This window comes from Alexandromys fortis, unplaced genomic scaffold (genome assembly GCF_014885135.2).
Source record: "Alexandromys fortis isolate MF-2015 unplaced genomic scaffold, M_Fortis_MF-2015_v1.1 scaffold_150, whole genome shotgun sequence".
NCBI classification, from domain to species: domain Eukaryota; kingdom Metazoa; phylum Chordata; class Mammalia; order Rodentia; family Cricetidae; genus Alexandromys; species Alexandromys fortis.
In genome coordinates this window covers 868,908-889,882 of record NW_026068027.1, presented here as the reverse complement: position 1 = coordinate 889,882, position 20,975 = coordinate 868,908, and the positions used below count along the sequence as shown (strand labels likewise).

At 48.7% G+C, this 20,975-nt stretch overlaps 2 protein-coding genes across 2 annotated transcripts; one reads left to right on the top strand and one right to left on the bottom strand.

Moving 5' to 3' along the window:
- Positions 1 to 2,884: 2,884 nt before the first annotated feature.
- Positions 2,885 to 9,746, bottom strand: LOC126514895 (tubulin alpha-3 chain). The gene is made up of 5 exons (XM_050164121.1): positions 9,644 to 9,746; positions 7,203 to 7,425; positions 6,817 to 6,965; positions 5,285 to 5,965; positions 2,885 to 3,275 (listed from the first exon to the last, which is right to left on the bottom strand). Exons 1-5 carry the CDS (start codon positions 9,644 to 9,646, stop codon positions 2,979 to 2,981), a joined length of 1,353 nt encoding a protein of 450 aa, XP_050020078.1. The 5' UTR covers positions 9,647 to 9,746; the 3' UTR covers positions 2,885 to 2,978.
- Positions 9,747 to 11,981: 2,235 nt separating this feature from the next.
- LOC126514896 (tubulin alpha-3 chain) lies at positions 11,982 to 18,843 on the top strand. Its single transcript, XM_050164122.1, has 5 exons — positions 11,982 to 12,084; positions 14,303 to 14,525; positions 14,763 to 14,911; positions 15,763 to 16,443; positions 18,453 to 18,843. The coding sequence occupies exons 1-5, from the start codon at positions 12,082 to 12,084 to the stop codon at positions 18,747 to 18,749; spliced, it is 1,353 nt and encodes a 450-aa protein (XP_050020079.1). The 5' UTR covers positions 11,982 to 12,081; the 3' UTR covers positions 18,750 to 18,843.
- Positions 18,844 to 20,975: the final 2,132 nt, after the last annotated feature.

The following is a 20,975-nucleotide window of genomic DNA, read 5'->3' as shown; positions in this document are numbered from 1 at the left end:
TTTTGTTTTTTTTGGTTTTTCGAGACAGGGTTTCTCTGTGGCTTCGGAGCCTGTCCTGGAACCAGCTCTGTAGACCAGGCTGGTCTCGAACTCACAGAGATCTGCCTGCCTCTGCCTCCTGAGTGCTGGGATTAAAGGTGTGCGCCACCATCGCCCAGCTCCAGGGCCTTCTTTATGTCAGACAAGCACAATACCAACTGAACCACATCCCACCCCTTCCAGATATTCTTTATTAGCCCATTAAATAACACGTAGCTAGGATGAACATATATGCTAAATTTCCTCACCAGTATTCAGGCTGGAGAGAAGACTCAACGGTTAATAGCACTGGCTGTTCTTCCAGAGGTCCTGAGTTCAATTCCTAGCAACCACATGGTGGCTCAGTCATCTATAGTGAGATCTGGTACCCTCTTTTGGCATGCAGGTGTACATGCAGATAGAGTGCTCATATGCATAATATAAATAAATCTTAAAAAATACAAGTATTCGTGAATAAAAGAACATTGTTTTTGCTTTATATTAAAATCATTTTTTTAAAAAAGATTTACTTAACTGGGCGGTGGTGGCACACACCTTTAATCCCAGTACTCAGAAGGCAGAGGCAGGCAGATCTCTGTGGGTTCAAGACCAACCTGGTCTACAAGAGCTAGTTCCAGGACAGGCTCCAAAGCTACAAAGAAACTCTGTCTCGAAAAATAAAACAAAACAAAACAAAACAAAAACTAACAACAACAAAGAAGATTTACTTAACATTGCCAGGTATGGCAGCACACACTTCTAATCCCAGTAGCTGGGACATAGAGGCAGACAAATCTCTGGGAATTTGAGGACAGCTTAGTCTACATAGTGAATTCCAGAACAGCTAGGGCTACATAGTGAGACCCTGTCTCAAACAATTATTTAATGTTTCTGTGTGTGTATTTTTGCCTTCATATATGGATTGCTTCATGTGCCTGAGGAGGTCAGAAGGTGGCTCTGGATCCCATGGAACTGGAGCTATTGGTGCCTTTGAGCCACCATGTAGGCGCTGGGGATTGAATCCGGGTCCTCTGTAAGAGCAACAAGTGCTTTCGACTGCCTAGGCAACTTCCCAGCTCTCTAGAATGGATTCTTAATGGAGACTGGCCTAATTAAGATTGGCAGCTAAATTAATAAGTTTATTCTGAAATGACGTTCTTTCCGCACATTCTCTGAATGTCTGGGCTTGTGCTTTTGTTGATGTTACAATCACTATCATGCTGGAAAAGAATGACATTAATTTAAACCTAGAGAAGAGGAGAGTCAGTACTGACTATAGAGATTTTCGAGGATACCTAAAGGTAGAACATCTGAGTGAGTATGAGCAGAGAGGGGGGCAGAACTGAGCCTTCACTGGGAGCTGCAAAACCAGGAGAAAAACAGCAGTGTATGTATGTGCATGTGTGTGTGTGTGTGAGCGTGTGTGTGTGTGTGTGAGTGCACGTGCGGAAGAACTGGGGACTTAAAAGACGGTGGCAAAGCCCACATCACGTGCAAAGCTTGTGTTGATTACAGGTGTCAGGTGAAGAATCAGGTTTAGAACGGGCAGGGTGTTTCACCCCTGCAATCCCAGCACTTGGAAGAAGCAGGAAGTAGTAGAGTTTTAAGCCAGGCTGGGCAGATCACACAGCTCCCTTCCATGCTCTCTCTTCCTCCTCTTACTGCCTCAGATCTGGGCCACTTTGTGCCTGCAGCCAGTCTTACATAGTGCTGACTGGAGAACTGGCGGCTGGCTGCCTGCCTGCCCCTCGCTAAGAGGCTTCCTCTGTGACACAGGCAGTGAGCTTTACAACTGGAAAGCAGAATCAGTACCCTGGGCTCCTGGGGCATCTGTGCTCACCCTGGGTGCTCGAGGCCTTCCTCATCAGGACGCAGCGCTGCCTTCCTGTTGCGTGCCCACCTAGTTAAGGCAATTCTCAAGGTGCTGAGCAGAGGTCCTTAGGAGCCAGGCCTGAGTCCTGGTCTCTGACAGGAAGGCAGCCAAGAACACACTTCGGCTTCTTTGTCTTGAGAAGTCTGCAGTGGCGCAGACCTGTGCTGGTAAAGAGGGAAGGCAGACTTCCTGCAGTTCCTTCATATAGGCACCACCTGCTTGAGAAAGGAGAAACTGAGGCCTGGAGAAGGAAAAGCCGTTTGCTCAGCATCAGCCAAACTGGAGACACTGGTCTTCTGTGTTCCCGAGACCACGTGGACCTTCTCACAGAAGCTTCAATTTGACCCAGAAGAGGGACCAATCGTTCTGGAAGATCTAGGCCATCATTGTCTGTGTGGTTCATTTGTGCATCTAAGCATAGCTGCTGGTTGACTAGGACGAAGCCACTGCATGTGGGTCTATGTGGGCCGGTACCAGAATCTTCTGCATGGTTATGATCCTGGGAAGCCCTTGGCTGAAAAAGAGCCTTCACCAAGAAAAGTCTGGGTTCTTGCATCAAAGAACCTACCAGACCAGTGCTCACTCAACACTCAGTCCACACCAGGAACAAGGGTTGGACAGACGGTGACCGGAGTACAATACAGCCATGCGATGGTGGGTGATTCTGGTTCCCTCCAACAGCAAAGCGACACCAGGGGAGGAGAGCTAATGATTCAGTGGAAATGAAGCCTCAGGCACTGAGCCCCCACAGCCCCAGGACCCACACCTGAGGCCCAGGGTCCCCTTCCCCAGCAGCCCAAGACAGGGTCCATTCCAGAGCCGCTCGAGCAGCACTGGAAAAGACCTTATCCTGATGTTCTTAGAACTTCAGACCGGACAGACAGACACGTTTGCCATTTCTTAGGGAAAACTGCTATGTTTTCCCCAGAGAATTTACTTGGGAAAGGCCGGTATCTAGAATGTTGTTAGAAAGTACAGCACACAGGGAAGGAATGCCTCAATACAGAAATTTTATTAAGTAAATAAACCCTTCAGTTTCAGTGGTGGGGAAGAGATAAATGGCCGGCTGCCAGCCAGACCCATACACTCAGTATTCTTCCCCTTCCTCTGCCTCTGCTTCCACGGAATCCACGCCCACCTCTTCATAATCCTTCTCCAGCGCTGCCAGGTCCTCCCGGGCCTCTGAGAACTCCCCTTCCTCCATGCCTTCTCCCACGTACCAGTGCACGAAGGCCCGCTTGGCATACATGAGGTCAAACTTGTGGTCCAGGCGGGCCCAGGCCTCTGCGATGGCAGTGGTGTTGCTCAGCATGCACACGGCCCTCTGCACCTTGGCCAGGTCTCCCCCAGGCACCACGGTGGGGGGCTGGTAGTTGATACCCACCTGCCAGAGGAGAACACACAGTCGAGTTTATAATAGCCTCAGAAATACGACAGTTCACTAGCTCGGGAGCTGTGGGCCCAGGTCAAGCTGCAGATACTCACGCCGTACTTCGGGGAATAATATCCTACACGTGTAAACACTTATAAAGATCTTAAAGTCCTTACTTAAACACTAATGGACAAACAGGAACAACAAGGGCAAAGAACGAGAACGCTACCCACAGTATACTGTGTGCTTAGTTAAAACAAATCTGGCTGGGAATCCTTGTATTTGCTATAGGAAACCCCTGTGTAGCAGTGACCTCTAGCAAGGAGAACTCTTGGAGCTGAAGGAGGATAAATTTAGGAACACAGATTCTTTGCTGCTCTCTGCTGGCCTGTCACCCAACATCACTCGTGTTAGAGGCAGAATATATCTGGAATATGCAGAGACTGCCTCTTGTTTTATAGGAACAAAAAGGTTTTGGGGCAGAGAACTCAGCTTTCAGTATTAATATTTTAATACTATTTAAATTATAGTATTTAGATATTATTAAATAATATTATTTAAAGGTAAGTTAATATTTCAGCCTTCCTTTAAAATATTTGATATATTTTTTATAATTTAAAGGCTCTAAAAATTATTATAAAATAACACTGTGGACACAAACTCTGTGGCCAAGGCTGAACTTGAACTTACTCTGGTGCTGGGATCAGAGACCTGTGGCCCATGAATGTCCACCTGAAATACTGTTTCTAAACATGGAAACTAGAGTGGCCCAGCCATGGTTATAACCAAACCCATGCTGACACAAAGGGACCCATAGCACAGAGACTAAGCCGATGCAGCTGGAGTTGGCAGACTCTGTAGGGCCAGAGCCGCCCATAACTTAGGCCTCCGCTCAGGCCTGCTCTTAACTGCAGACCTACAGGGGCAGCAGGGGACACTTGGGCGAGGCACAGCTTTCCCTGCCCCTTTACACAGTGGCCCCTCCCTTGGAAGTCTTTGTCTTCTTAGTGTCTCACTGATGCTTGAGGATTGGTAATTGATGGTCTAAGGAGTAAGGACTGAGGCCAGGTGGTGGTGGCGCACACCTTTAACCCCAGCCCTCGGGAGGCAGATCTCTGTGAGTTTGAGAACAGCCTGGTCTACAGAGTGAATTTCAGGACAGCCAGGGCTACAAAGAGAAACCCTGTTTCAGAAAGCCAACCAAACAACCCAAATCAAAAACAAGCAAGCAAGCAAGCAAACAAACAAACAAGAAATAAAGTTTGGCCGGGCGGTGGTGGCGCACACCTTTAATCCCAGGACTCCGGAGGCAGAGGCAGGTGGATCTCTGTGAGTTCGAGGCCAGCCTGGTCTAGATGAGCTAGTTCCGGGTCAGGAACCAAAAAGCTACAGAGAAACCCTGTCTCGAAAATAAATTAAAAAAAAACAAAAAAGAAAGAAATAAGGTTTGGTACTTGGTGGTTGTAAGAATAGATTTCCCACATCAAGGCCAGCTGGACTGGGTCTGAAAAAGCATGCAATAAAACCGGACTCCCTGAACATAGCAGACAATGAGGACTGCTGAGAAGTCAAGAACAGTGACACTGGGTTTTGATCCTACTGCACTACTGGCTTTGTGGGAGCCTAGACTGGATGCTCACCTTACTAGACCTGGAAGTAGGTGGGAGGTCCTTGGACTCCCCACAGGGCAGGGAACCCTGACTCCTCTTTGGGCTGAGGAGGGAGGGGGAGCTGATTGGGAGAGGGAGAGGAAAATTGGAGGTGGTGGTGGGGAGGAGACAGAAATCTTTAATAAATAAATAAATAATAATAAAAAAATTTTCAAGAAAGATTGGAAAAAAAATAGAGTTCCCAGTATCATTTGGATACGAGGACGCATTATGTCACTTAGCAATTTACCTCCTTACTGTGCATACTTTTTTGGAACCTGACATGGAAAGGGGGACTCTTCCCAAAGCTACGGCCCTGAGACAGGAGCTGTTGCTTGCTGGCAGATACGACTGTCCCAGCCCCTATCCTACCTTAAATCCAGTCGGACACCAATCCACAAACTGGATGGTGCGCTTGGTCTTGATGGTAGCAATAGCCGCATTGACATCTTTGGGAACCACATCCCCCCTGTACAACATGCAGCAGGCCATGTATTTGCCGTGGCGAGGGTCACACTTGACCATCTGATTGGCTGGCTCGAAGCAAGCATTGGTGATCTCTGCCACGGACAGCTGCTCATGGTACGCCTTCTCAGCTGAGATGACGGGGGCGTAGGTGGCCAGCGGGAAGTGGATGCGAGGGTACGGCACCAGGTTGGTCTGGAATTCCGTGAGATCCACATTCAGAGCCCCGTCAAACCTCAGGGAGGCTGTGATGGAGGACACGATCTGCCCGATCAGACGGTTCAGGTTGGTGTACGTGGGGCGTTCGATATCCAGGTTGCGCCGACAGATGTCATAGATGGCTTCGTTATCCACCATGAAGGCGCAGTCAGAATGCTCCAGTGTCGTGTGTGTGGTCAGGATGGAGTTGTAGGGCTCCACCACGGCTGTGGAAACCTGGGGGGCTGGGTAAATGGCGAATTCCAGTTTGGACTTCTTGCCATAGTCCACTGAAAGCCGTTCCATGAGCAGAGATGCGAACCCGGATCCTGTGCCCCCTCCAAAGCTGTGGAAGATGAGGAAGCCCTGCAGTCCTGTGCACAGATCTGCCTGTGGGAAGCCAGAGTATGTAAGCCAGTGCCTACAGAGCCACGCCCCAGCCTCCAAGCCCCACACTCACCACTTCCACTTCTGCAAACTGAGACAAATCAGACTGTCTATAACACACACTCTGCACTTTGACCTTAATGACCCATGGCTGTAAGGGATTTTGGTAAACTCACATAGATTCCTGAGTCTAAGAATTGTCAAAAATGACTGGGCTTGAAATTTTATGTCAACTTGACACGAGATAAAGTCTTTCATCTGGGAGAAGGAATCTCAATTAAGAAAAGACCTTCTCAGGTGGTGGTTGCACACACCTTTTTTTCCCAGCACTTGGAAGCCAAGGCAGGCAGATCTCTATGAGTTTGAGGACACCCTGTTCTACAAGAGCTTGTTCCAGGGCAGCTAGGACAGTTACACAGAGAAACCCTGTCTTGAAAAACCAAATAAATAAATAAATAAACAAACAAACAAACAAATAAATAACCTTCATAAGATAAGGTTGCAGGCAAGCCTTCAGGGAGTTTTCTTAATTACTGATTGATTGGGCCCAGACTATCATGGGTAAGGCCATCCCTGGGCTGGTGGTTCTGGGATTTGTAAGAAAGAAAACTGAGCAAGCCAGTAAGTAGCACCCTCCATGGCCTCTGCCTCCAGGTTCCTGTCCTGATGTCCTCTGATGAACAGTGATGTGGCAATGTAAACCACACCGACCCTTTCTTTCCCAAGATGCATTGCTCGTGGTGTTTTAGCACAGCAACAGTAACCCTAACTAAGACGATGACACCACCACCGCCAGTGCCGAGTCTCTGGACCAGGACAACCACCACAAGAAGCCTCCTCTGCAATCCTCTTACCAGCTTTCTGATCCGGTCCAGGACCAGGTCAACAATCTCCTTGCCAATGGTATAATGACCTCTGGCATAATTATTGGCTGCATCTTCCTTCCCAGTGATCAGCTGCTCTGGGTGGAAGAGTTGCCTGTAGGTTCCAGTGCGCACTTCATCTGGAGAGAGAGCATTCACACCATGAGTCTGTAGGGCAGGGACATTCAAGTCCACTGAGCGTGTAGGTCGAGAACATCTTCTAAGGATTGTCCGTGCACACACAAACCACCCACACATGACCTTTTCAGTCTCAAGCACACATTTATACATCGGGTCTACTCTCAGAGATGTCAGCGGGTTTTCCTGAGACGCTCCCGCTCTCCCAGGAAAGCCTCCACCCTGACCCAGGCACCTACCGACCACAGTGGGCTCCAGGTCCACAAACACTGCTCTGGGCACATGCTTGCCAGCTCCGGTTTCACTGAAGAATGTGTTGAAGGAGTCGTCCCCGCCACCGATGGTTTTGTCGCTTGGCATCTGACCGTCAGGTTGAATGCCATGTTCAAGGCAGTACAGTTCCCAGCAGGCATTGCCGATCTGGACACCTGCCTGCCCCACGTGGATAGAGATACACTCACGCTGGAATTCAGAACAGAAACATGACATTCGTTCAACTGAAACTGCATGGAAACCAACATACCTTTGTGTCATGCCAAGTGTCTATTTGCGAACTTCATGCACAATCGCAAGAGAGGGTGGCAGATAGGTTTGCGGAGAGGACTTTTGTTTCCTTTCTGACACCAGTGAGGAAAGTCAAAGTGACTGAGCCCAAAGAGCCTTCATTCAGAATTTTAGGACAGTCTCATGGCTCCTGTTGGTGTCGTGTGGGTCCCGAGCTGTCTATGGGAAGAGGCCCTTGAACTCCTGGAAGACCCGCCCTCTGCCCCCTGTGTCGGGGTCACAGGAGTTTGTCACTAGCTTCACACAGTTTCCCAAAGAACTTTCATGGGCTTTGGGACTCCTGCCAAACCTGACGACCTGTGTTGAACTCTGGGACCCGTTTAGTGGAAGCAAAGAATCACCTCCAGCAAGTGGTCATCTGATCTCACTGGCCGCATGTACACATTTGTGCAAATAAATGTACTTAAAAAATAAAGCCAATAAAGTCCCTTATATGAGCCATCTTGCCAGCCCCATTTTTGCTTTTATTAAAAAACTTGTGGCTAAGCATAGTGGTGTATGCCTTTAATCCTAGTAGTTGGGAGGCAAAAGCAGGTGTGTATTTGTGAGCCTGAGTCAGCCAGAGTCATGAGTTGATGCCCTGTCTCGAAACAGAAAGGCTTCTTATAATGTCTCAAAGATAAACAGAAATCATCAAAAGAAAAATTATGGAGATCCTTCAAGGAAACAGATGATGGACTTTTGAGGCACAGAGTAAGATGTTACTTGCTACTTAATCTACAGGTAAACGCCTATGTTTTCAAAGGTTAATTTGAAAAGGCACATGTGAAACATTGTGCTGGTTAGCCTGGTTCACCTGACAAACTGGAGTCACCTGGGGAGAGGTGACTTGACTGTGTCTGCGGGCATTTTCTCCGTTTATGTTTGAATAGCCGCAGTGGGATAATCCTTCTGTAGACTGTGAATACATTTTACTCGCATTGGTTAATAAAAAAGCCAATTTGGCCGATAGCAAGGCAGAAGAAGGCTAGGCATAAAGCCAAACTGAAAAACAGAGAGAAGGGCAGAGTCAGAGAGATATGAGTCACCTCTCAGAGGGTCAAGCCATGCTAGATGCTTGGTGGCTAGCTTAGGAGAGCTGAGGACCCAACTCAGGGCCTTGTGCCTGCTGGGCAAACACTCTACCATGGAGCTGAATCCCCAGCCCCCGGAGGGCACTCCTCATGCCAGACCAGAGTGTGGTGACCAGACTCACAACTGCCTGTGAGTTCTGCTCTCTTGTGGCCTCTCTGGGGAACTGCACTCAGGAACACGCACCTCTCACAGACATACACACACAACCATGTCAGACAAAGGGAAAAAACTTAAAAGAGCTTCTTAATTTTGTTTTTTTGTTTTTTTCCTGAAGACAAGTTCCTGTAGTAGCCTTTGCTGGCCTCAAATTTACTTAGATTAGTCCTGAAATCCAATTTTCCTGCCTCAGCCCACCTGGGGCTTGGGACTGCAGCACCGCACAGCACGTATCTCAGATATACTTTCTTGTGTGAACAAACTATCCCACGTAAGCACATAATATAAAAAAAACAGTGCTAGTTACAAACCACATAAAAGTTCTTTTGGAACTGGGTGAACCTAGTGACAAACTCCCGTGATTCCCCACGTGGAGGGGGCAGAGGGCGGGCCTACCACGAGTTCAAGGGCATATCCCCATAGACAGCTCCAGGACAACACGAGACAAACACGGACTATAAGACTGTCTTAAAATTCCAAAGAAAGTCTCTTTGTAGTCCGACACTTTCACTTACCTCACCGGTATAGGAAACGGAACAAAATCCCTCCGCGCAAACCAATCCGCCACCCTCTCTAGTTGTATTTTCTAGAGACCAGAGTTCTATGAGGCTGGGGTTGGCCTCAAACTTCTGTCCTCTGCAGGGCTGGGACTCCAGACGGGAGCTCCATCCCACCATCCTGGATCTTCACTGCGAGCTAAGACAAGGGGCATCTCGCTCGCACTTGCCTGGTGAGGAGTCAGGAGGGAACTGCGGCCTCAGCGATGGCTATGCCCCCACTCACTCTCGCGGGAGCCTGGTCTCCGAGGGAACAGCAGGTCTCTCTCCCGTGGAGCCCACCCTCAGAGGTCCTGAGCCCCACCACCCCGGCCCGGGCCTGCTCTCACCATCCTGCACTCTGCAGACCAGCTCAGCCGTTCCTCAGCACTGGTCCTCAACTGCCTCTTGCCTGCACTCAACTGTCCAGGCCGGATACGGATATAAATGCAAATATCTAGGGGCTTATTGGCCCAGAGTGTTTCCGGGGCGGGCCTAGGCACCACAGTCCACTTATTATTGGATGGGGCTCAATTTGAAGTGCTGGCACTTTCTGATTGGACGTGGCTTTGGCGGGAAGGCTCTGGAGTGGCTGGAGGGGATGAGCATCTGGTGACTGGGGAAGTCTGCACCTCCCTGGACGTTCAGCTTAGCAGGACAAGTTAGATTGACATTCCATTCTCAGGTCACTATAGGCCGTGCTAAGTTGACAGTTAAAGCTAGCTAGGATGCATGGGAAGATGGCTGACTACTGACCCAGAACATAAAGTGCTTGCCTGCCATGAAATACGCACTGAGTTCGATCCCCAGCACCACAGAAACTGAGCTTGGCTATACAGCTTTATGTAACTAGCAACTGGGAGGGAGGGGTAAGAGGATCAAAAGTTTTAGGCTAACCTGGGCTGCATAACAACTCCAAGGCTAGCCTGGACACATGGGACCCTGACTCACAAAACATATATACAGACAGACAGACATAATACATACATACTGGGAGCCAAACTGAATGTTCCTTTCCTTAAATAAATTATAAGTGTGGTATGGAGGTACAGCTGTGGCCCCAGCTACTCAGGAGACCAAAGGAGGAGCACAGATTGAGCCCAGAAGTTCCTGAGTTAATGTAATCACACACACTAAAAGAGGTAAATTATAGAGTAGGATATTAAATCTCAAGAACGTGGCTTTAAAACCATGTTTGAAACATGGAAAACTGTTGAAATTGCAGGTCAAAGACAAGTTGACCCAGTGATTACAGAAAGTGCTCAGCAGACTCAGCCTTCAGAATACCCAGGAGCAGAGACTCAGGCAGGCTGCAGCTGGCTTCAACACTGTGTTCTAAAAGAGCCAGTGAGGTAAGAAGCCTGCGGCTCGTGGCGAGCACAATAAACCATGAGCTAGAGGCTTCTCTCCCTCAGAGCCTCCCTTTACCTGGCCCCAGAGGAGACAGAATTCCAGCAAGGCCAGCAAGCTGCCTCGTTCACACCGCTGCTCTCTCCAAGCTGTTATGGGTAGCTGAGCTTGCATTCTGTGTGCTGAAACTGGCATACATGAAGGAATATGTTTATTCATTATGATATGGATAGAAATCAACCAGTTTTCAAATGCATAGAGACCAAATCAGATCCTCAACAACAAATTGCAGCAAGAGGGCTGGAGAGATGGCTCAGTGGTTATGAACACTGACTGCTCTTCCTGAGGATCCAGGTTCAATTCCCAGCACCTTCATGGCAGCTTACAACTGTAACTTCCACAGACATATATGCAGGCAAATCACCAATGCGCATAAAAAATAAAAATAAAATATAAAATTGCTGCAAAAGATACTGTTAAAATATTTATTATAGAATACAAAAAAATTCGTGTTTGATTGTAATTGCAAAATGCATAAATGTAGCTGGGCTGTGGTGGCGCGCACCTTTCATCTCAGTACTTGGGACGCAGAGGCAGGCAGATCCCTGTAAGTTTGAGGCCAGCCTGGTCTACAGAGCTAGTTCTAGGACAGCCAGGGCTACACTGAGAAAACCTGTCCCCCAAAAGTAATAAATGTATGCATACATTGAAGAAAGGTACAGCTGAACAGATTCTCTCTGGCTTTTACAGCTGTTGACTTTCCATTTCATTTCTGCCTTTCCCCACTTTTCTATTCCGAGTGTGTTAATTTTATAATAAAAAAAATGTTTTTTTTTTAAAAACACAGTATTGGGTGCTAGGTTGTAGCTGGGTTTGGCAGAGTGCTCACTGATGTGGGATTCCCTTCTGTATGATGTGAATACCACTGGTTAATAAAGAAGCTGCTTTGGCCCTGTTGATAGGACAGAACTTAGGTAAGTGCTGGGGATCGAACTCAGTGCGTATTTCATGGCAGGCAAGCACTTTATGTTCTGGGTCAGTAGTCAGCCATCTTCCCATGCATCCTAGCTAGCTTTAACTGTCAACTTAGCACGGCCTATAGTGACCTGAGAATGGAATGTCAATCTAACTTGTCCTGCTAAGCTGAACGTCCAGGGAGGTGCAGACTTCCCCAGTCACCAGATGCTCATCCCCTCCAGCCACTCCAGAGCCTTCCCGCCAAAGCCACGTCCAATCAGAAAGTGCCAGCACTTCAAATTGAGCCCCATCCAATAATAAGTGGACTGTGGTGCCTAGGCCCGCCCCGGAAACACTCTGGGCCAATAAGCCCCTAGATATTTGCATTTATATCCGTATCCGGCCTGGACAGTTGAGTGCAGGCAAGAGGCAGTTGAGGACCAGTGCTGAGGAACGGCTGAGCTGGTCTGCAGAGTGCAGGATGGTGAGAGCAGGCCCGGGCCGGGGTGGTGGGGCTCAGGACCTCTGAGGGTGGGCTCCACGGGAGAGAGACCTGCTGTTCCCTCGGAGACCAGGCTCCCGCGAGAGTGAGTGGGGGCATAGCCATCGCTGAGGCCGCAGTTCCCTCCTGACTCCTCACCAGGCAAGTGCGAGCGAGATGCCCCTTGTCTTAGCTCGCAGTGAAGATCCAGGATGGTGGGATGGAGCTCCCGTCTGGAGTCCCAGCCCTGCAGAGGACAGAAGTTTGAGGCCAACCCCAGCCTCATAGAACTCTGGTCTCTAGAAAATACAACTAGAGAGGGTGGCGGATTGGTTTGCGCGGAGGGATTTTGTTCCGTTTCCTATACCGGTGAGGTAAGTGAAAGTGTCGGACTACAAAGAGACTTTCTTTGGAATTTTAAGACAGTCTTATAGTCCGTGTTTGTCTCGTGTTGTCCTGGAGCTGTCTATGGGGATATGCCCTTGAACTCGTGGTAGGCCCGCCCTCTGCCCCCTCCACGTGGGGAATCACGGGAGTTTGTCACTAGGTTCACCCAGTTCCAAAAGAACTTTTATGTGGTTTGTAACTAGCACTGTTTTTTTTATATTATGTGCTTACGTGGGATAGTTTGTTCACACAAGAAAGTATATCTGAGATACGTGCTGTGCGGTGCTGCAGTCCCAAGCCCCAGGTGGGCTGAGGCAGGAAAATTGGATTTCAGGACTAATCTAAGTAAATTTGAGGCCAGCAAAGGCTACTACAGGAACTTGTCTTCAGGAAAAAAACAAAAAAACAAAATTAAGAAGCTCTTTTAAGTTTTTTCCCTTTGTCTGACATGGTTGTGTGTGTATGTCTGTGAGAGGTGCGTGTTCCTGAGTGCAGTTCCCCAGAGAGGCCACAAGAGAGCAGAACTCACAGGCAGTTGTGAGTCTGGTCACCACACTCTGGTCTGGCATGAGGAGTGCCCTCCGGGGGCTGGGGATTCAGCTCCATGGTAGAGTGTTTGCCCAGCAGGCACAAGGCCCTGAGTTGGGTCCTCAGCTCTCCTAAGCTAGCCACCAAGCATCTAGCATGGCTTGACCCTCTGAGAGGTGACTCATATCTCTCTGACTCTGCCCTTCTCTCTGTTTTTCAGTTTGGCTTTATGCCTAGCCTTCTTCTGCCTTGCTATCGGCCAAATTGGCTTTTTTATTAACCAATGCGAGTAAAATGTATTCACAGTCTACAGAAGGATTATCCCACTGCGGCTATTCAAACATAAACGGAGAAAATGCCCGCAGACACAGTCAAGTCACCTCTCCCCAGGTGACTCCAGTTTGTCAGGTGAACCAGGCTAACCAGCACAATGTTTCACATGTGCCTTTTCAAATTAACCTTTGAAAACATAGGCGTTTACCTGTAGATTAAGTAGCAAGTAACATCTTACTCTGTGCCTCAAAAGTCCATCATCTGTTTCCTTGAAGGATCTCCATAATTTTTCTTTTGATGATTTCTGTTTATCTTTGAGACATTATAAGAAGCCTTTCTGTTTCGAGACAGGGCATCAACTCATGACTCTGGCTGACTCAGGCTCACAAATACACACCTGCTTTTGCCTCCCAACTACTAGGATTAAAGGCATACACCACTATGCTTAGCCACAAGTTTTTTAATAAAAGCAAAAATGGGGCTGGCAAGATGGCTCATATAAGGGACTTTATTGGCTTTATTTTTTAAGTACATTTATTTGCACAAATGTGTACATGCGGCCAGTGAGATCAGATGACCACTTGCTGGAGGTGATTCTTTGCTTCCACTAAACGGGTCCCAGAGTTCAACACAGGTCGTCAGGTTTGGCAGGAGTCCCAAAGCCCATGAAAGTTCTTTGGGAAACTGTGTGAAGCTAGTGACAAACTCCTGTGACCCCGACACAGGGGGCAGAGGGCGGGTCTTCCAGGAGTTCAAGGGCCTCTTCCCATAGACAGCTCGGGACCCACACGACACCAACAGGAGCCATGAGACTGTCCTAAAATTCTGAATGAAGGCTCTTTGGGCTCAGTCACTTTGACTTTCCTCACTGGTGTCAGAAAGGAAACAAAAGTCCTCTCCGCAAACCTATCTGCCACCCTCTCTTGCGATTGTGCATGAAGTTCGCAAATAGACACTTGGCATGACACAAAGGTATGTTGGTTTCCATGCAGTTTCAGTTGAACGAATGTCATGTTTCTGTTCTGAATTCCAGCGTGAGTGTATCTCTATCCACGTGGGGCAGGCAGGTGTCCAGATCGGCAATGCCTGCTGGGAACTGTACTGCCTTGAACATGGCATTCAACCTGACGGTCAGATGCCAAGCGACAAAACCATCGGTGGCGGGGACGACTCCTTCAACACATTCTTCAGTGAAACCGGAGCTGGCAAGCATGTGCCCAGAGCAGTGTTTGTGGACCTGGAGCCCACTGTGGTCGGTAGGTGCCTGGGTCAGGGTGGAGGCTTTCCTGGGAGAGCGGGAGCGTCTCAGGAAAACCCGCTGACATCTCTGAGAGTAGACCCGATGTATAAATGTGTGCTTGAGACTGAAAAGGTCATGTGTGGGTGGTTTGTGTGTGCACGGACAATCCTTAGAAGATGTTCTCGACCTACACGCTCAGTGGACTTGAATGTCCCTGCCCTACAGACTCATGGTGTGAATGCTCTCTCTCCAGATGAAGTGCGCACTGGAACCTACAGGCAACTCTTCCACCCAGAGCAGCTGATCACTGGGAAGGAAGATGCAGCCAATAATTATGCCAGAGGTCATTATACCATTGGCAAGGAGATTGTTGACCTGGTCCTGGACCGGATCAGAAAGCTGGTAAGAGGATTGCAGAGGAGGCTTCTTGTGGTGGTTGTCCTGGTCCAGAGACTCGGCACTGGCGGTGGTGGTGTCATCGTCTTAGTTAGGGTTACTGTTGCTGTGCTAAAACACCACGAGCAATGCATCTTGGGAAAGAAAGGGTCGGTGTGGTTTACATTGCCACATCACTGTTCATCAGAGGACATCAGGACAGGAACCTGGAGGCAGAGGCCATGGAGGGTGCTACTTACTGGCTTGCTCAGTTTTCTTTCTTACAAATCCCAGAACCACCAGCCCAGGGATGGCCTTACCCATGATAGTCTGGGCCCAATCAATCAGTAATTAAGAAAACTCCCTGAAGGCTTGCCTGCAACCTTATCTTATGAAGGTTATTTATTTGTTTGTTTGTTTGTTTATTTATTTATTTATTTGGTTTTTCAAGACAGGGTTTCTCTGTGTAACTGTCCTAGCTGCCCTGGAACAAGCTCTTGTAGAACAGGGTGTCCTCAAACTCATAGAGATCTGCCTGCCTTGGCTTCCAAGTGCTGGGAAAAAAAGGTGTGTGCAACCACCACCTGAGAAGGTCTTTTCTTAATTGAGATTCCTTCTCCCAGATGAAAGACTTTATCTCGTGTCAAGTTGACATAAAATTTCAAGCCCAGTCATTTTTGACAATTCTTAGACTCAGGAATCTATGTGAGTTTACCAAAATCCCTTACAGCCATGGGTCATTAAGGTCAAAGTGCAGAGTGTGTGTTATAGACAGTCTGATTTGTCTCAGTTTGCAGAAGTGGAAGTGGTGAGTGTGGGGCTTGGAGGCTGGGGCGTGGCTCTGTAGGCACTGGCTTACATACTCTGGCTTCCCACAGGCAGATCTGTGCACAGGACTGCAGGGCTTCCTCATCTTCCACAGCTTTGGAGGGGGCACAGGATCCGGGTTCGCATCTCTGCTCATGGAACGGCTTTCAGTGGACTATGGCAAGAAGTCCAAACTGGAATTCGCCATTTACCCAGCCCCCCAGGTTTCCACAGCCGTGGTGGAGCCCTACAACTCCATCCTGACCACACACACGACACTGGAGCATTCTGACTGCGCCTTCATGGTGGATAACGAAGCCATCTATGACATCTGTCGGCGCAACCTGGATATCGAACGCCCCACGTACACCAACCTGAACCGTCTTATCGGGCAGATTGTGTCCTCCATCACAGCCTCCCTGAGGTTTGACGGGGCTCTGAATGTGGATCTCACGGAATTCCAGACCAACCTGGTGCCGTACCCTCGCATCCACTTCCCGCTGGCCACCTACGCCCCCGTCATCTCAGCTGAGAAGGCGTACCATGAGCAGCTGTCCGTGGCAGAGATCACCAATGCTTGCTTCGAGCCAGCCAATCAGATGGTCAAGTGTGACCCTCGCCACGGCAAATACATGGCCTGCTGCATGTTGTACAGGGGGGATGTGGTTCCCAAAGATGTCAATGCGGCTATTGCTACCATCAAGACCAAGCGCACCATCCAGTTTGTGGATTGGTGTCCGACTGGATTTAAGGTAGGATAGGGGCTGGGACAGTCGTATCTGCCAGCAAGCAACAGCTCCTGTCTCAGGGCCGTAGCTTTGGGAAGAGTCCCCCTTTCCATGTCAGGTTCCAAAAAAGTATGCACAGTAAGGAGGTAAATTGCTAAGTGACATAATGCGTCCTCGTATCCAAATGATACTGGGAACTCTATTTTTTTTCCAATCTTTCTTGAAAATTTTTTTATTATTATTTATTTATTTATTAAAGATTTCTGTCTCCTCCCCACCACCACCTCCAATTTTCCTCTCCCTCTCCCAATCAGCTCCCCCTCCCTCCTCAGCCCAAAGAGGAGTCAGGGTTCCCTGCCCTGTGGGGAGTCCAAGGACCTCCCACCTACTTCCAGGTCTAGTAAGGTGAGCATCCAGTCTAGGCTCCCACAAAGCCAGTAGTGCAGTAGGATCAAAACCCAGTGTCACTGTTCTTGACTTCTCAGCAGTCCTCATTGTCTGCTATGTTCAGGGAGTCCGGTTTTATTGCATGCTTTTTCAGACCCAGTCCAGCTGGCCTTGATGTGGGAAATCTATTCTTACAACCACCAAGTACCAAACCTTATTTCTTTCTTTTTTTTTTTTTTTTAATTTATTTTCGAGACAGGGTTTCTCTGTAGCTTTTTGGTTCCTGACCCGGAACTAGCTCATCTAGACCAGGCTGGCCTCGAACTCACAGAGATCCACCTGCCTCTGCCTCCGGAGTCCTGGGATTAAAGGTGTGCGCCACCACCGCCCGGCCAAACTTTATTTCTTGTTTGTTTGTTTGCTTGCTTGCTTGCTTGTTTTTGATTTGGGTTGTTTGGTTGGCTTTCTGAAACAGGGTTTCTCTTTGTAGCCCTGGCTGTCCTGAAATTCACTCTGTAGACCAGGCTGTTCTCAAACTCACAGAGATCTGCCTCCCGAGGGCTGGGGTTAAAGGTGTGCGCCACCACCACCTGGCCTCAGTCCTTACTCCTTAGACCATCAATTACCAATCCTCAAGCATCAGTGAGACACTAAGAAGACAAAGACTTCCAAGGGAGGGGCCACTGTGTAAAGGGGCAGGGAAAGCTGTGCCTCGCCCAAGTGTCCCCTGCTGCCCCTGTAGGTCTGCAGTTAAGAGCAGGCCTGAGCGGAGGCCTAAGTTATGGGCGGCTCTGGCCCTACAGAGTCTGCCAACTCCAGCTGCATCGGCTTAGTCTCTGTGCTATGGGTCCCTTTGTGTCAGCATGGGTTTGGTTATAACCATGGCTGGGCCACTCTAGTTTCCATGTTTAGAAACAGTATTTCAGGTGGACATTCATGGGCCACAGGTCTCTGATCCCAGCACCAGAGTAAGTTCAAGTTCAGCCTTGGCCACAGAGTTTGTGTCCACAGTGTTATTTTATAATAATTTTTAGAGCCTTTAAATTATAAAAAATATATCAAATATTTTAAAGGAAGGCTGAAATATTAACTTACCTTTAAATAATATTATTTAATAATATCTAAATACTATAATTTAAATAGTATTAAAATATTAATACTGAAAGCTGAGTTCTCTGCCCCAAAACCTTTTTGTTCCTATAAAACAAGAGGCAGTCTCTGCATATTCCAGATATATTCTGCCTCTAACACGAGTGATGTTGGGTGACAGGCCAGCAGAGAGCAGCAAAGAATCTGTGTTCCTAAATTTATCCTCCTTCAGCTCCAAGAGTTCTCCTTGCTAGAGGTCACTGCTACACAGGGGTTTCCTATAGCAAATACAAGGATTCCCAGCCAGATTTGTTTTAACTAAGCACACAGTATACTGTGGGTAGCGTTCTCGTTCTTTGCCCTTGTTGTTCCTGTTTGTCCATTAGTGTTTAAGTAAGGACTTTAAGATCTTTATAAGTGTTTACACGTGTAGGATATTATTCCCCGAAGTACGGCGTGAGTATCTGCAGCTTGACCTGGGCCCACAGCTCCCGAGCTAGTGAACTGTCGTATTTCTGAGGCTATTATAAACTCGACTGTGTGTTCTCCTCTGGCAGGTGGGTATCAACTACCAGCCCCCCACCGTGGTGCCTGGGGGAGACCTGGCCAAGGTGCAGAGGGCCGTGTGCATGCTGAGCAACACCACTGCCATCGCAGAGGCCTGGGCCCGCCTGGACCACAAGTTTGACCTCATGTATGCCAAGCGGGCCTTCGTGCACTGGTACGTGGGAGAAGGCATGGAGGAAGGGGAGTTCTCAGAGGCCCGGGAGGACCTGGCAGCGCTGGAGAAGGATTATGAAGAGGTGGGCGTGGATTCCGTGGAAGCAGAGGCAGAGGAAGGGGAAGAATACTGAGTGTATGGGTCTGGCTGGCAGCCGGCCATTTATCTCTTCCCCACCACTGAAACTGAAGGGTTTATTTACTTAATAAAATTTCTGTATTGAGGCATTCCTTCCCTGTGTGCTGTACTTTCTAACAACATTCTAGATACCGGCCTTTCCCAAGTAAATTCTCTGGGGAAAACATAGCAGTTTTCCCTAAGAAATGGCAAACGTGTCTGTCTGTCCGGTCTGAAGTTCTAAGAACATCAGGATAAGGTCTTTTCCAGTGCTGCTCGAGCGGCTCTGGAATGGACCCTGTCTTGGGCTGCTGGGGAAGGGGACCCTGGGCCTCAGGTGTGGGTCCTGGGGCTGTGGGGGCTCAGTGCCTGAGGCTTCATTTCCACTGAATCATTAGCTCTCCTCCCCTGGTGTCGCTTTGCTGTTGGAGGGAACCAGAATCACCCACCATCGCATGGCTGTATTGTACTCCGGTCACCGTCTGTCCAACCCTTGTTCCTGGTGTGGACTGAGTGTTGAGTGAGCACTGGTCTGGTAGGTTCTTTGATGCAAGAACCCAGACTTTTCTTGGTGAAGGCTCTTTTTCAGCCAAGGGCTTCCCAGGATCATAACCATGCAGAAGATTCTGGTACCGGCCCACATAGACCCACATGCAGTGGCTTCGTCCTAGTCAACCAGCAGCTATGCTTAGATGCACAAATGAACCACACAGACAATGATGGCCTAGATCTTCCAGAACGATTGGTCCCTCTTCTGGGTCAAATTGAAGCTTCTGTGAGAAGGTCCACGTGGTCTCGGGAACACAGAAGACCAGTGTCTCCAGTTTGGCTGATGCTGAGCAAACGGCTTTTCCTTCTCCAGGCCTCAGTTTCTCCTTTCTCAAGCAGGTGGTGCCTATATGAAGGAACTGCAGGAAGTCTGCCTTCCCTCTTTACCAGCACAGGTCTGCGCCACTGCAGACTTCTCAAGACAAAGAAGCCGAAGTGTGTTCTTGGCTGCCTTCCTGTCAGAGACCAGGACTCAGGCCTGGCTCCTAAGGACCTCTGCTCAGCACCTTGAGAATTGCCTTAACTAGGTGGGCACGCAACAGGAAGGCAGCGCTGCGTCCTGATGAGGAAGGCCTCGAGCACCCAGGGTGAGCACAGATGCCCCAGGAGCCCAGGGTACTGATTCTGCTTTCCAGTTGTAAAGCTCACTGCCTGTGTCACAGAGGAAGCCTCTTAGCGAGGGGCAGGCAGGCAGCCAGCCGCCAGTTCTCCAGTCAGCACTATGTAAGACTGGCTGCAGGCACAAAGTGGCCCAGATCTGAGGCAGTAAGAGGAGGAAGAGAGAGCATGGAAGGGAGCTGTGTGATCTGCCCAGCCTGGCTTAAAACTCTACTACTTCCTGCTTCTTCCAAGTGCTGGGATTGCAGGGGTGAAACACCCTGCCCGTTCTAAACCTGATTCTTCACCTGACACCTGTAATCAACACAAGCTTTGCACGTGATGTGGGCTTTGCCACTCTTTTCTAAGTCCCCTGTTCTCAAGCGTGCTCACACACACACACACACACACACACACACACACACACACACACACACACACAGAGTTCTATTTTCCTCCTCTGGTTTTCAGCCCCCAGCGAAGGCTCAGCTCTGCCCACCTCTCCACTCATACTCACTCAGATGTTCTACTTTAGGCCCAACAGATCCACTTTCTCACTGAGTGTCACCCACCATGAATGCACACCTCTCTGTCTCCCCGCTCGGCAGGGAGCTCAAGGGCCAGCAGTGCCAAGTGGACTCCCGTTCAGTGCCTACTCCTTTCCTTTCCCTAACCCATAGTACCACATTCTCCATGGAGCCATGCCCTTGGAGGTGAATTGGGGCTGTCCTAACCATGTTATCCGAAATGAGGAGCCCCCTGGCCCTTGGTTGTACACCCTCCTCTTTTTTTCTATCTCACCATTACTTCTTTATATAATTAATTTTTTTGTTTTAGTTTTTATAACTAAGTTTCAGTTAGATAATCTATTTTAATTGACTATCCTTAACCTGGTTCCTAAATTTTAATTTACAGTGATAATTTTGATGACAAAAACAATATCGTGGGCTGCAGAGATAGCTCAAAAGTTAAGTGTGCTAGCTGCTCTTTCAGAGGTCCTGAGTTCAGTTCCCAGCATGCACATGGTGGCTCACAACCATCCGTCATGAGATCTGGTGCCCCCTTCTGGTGGCAGGCAGACATGCAGGTAGAACAC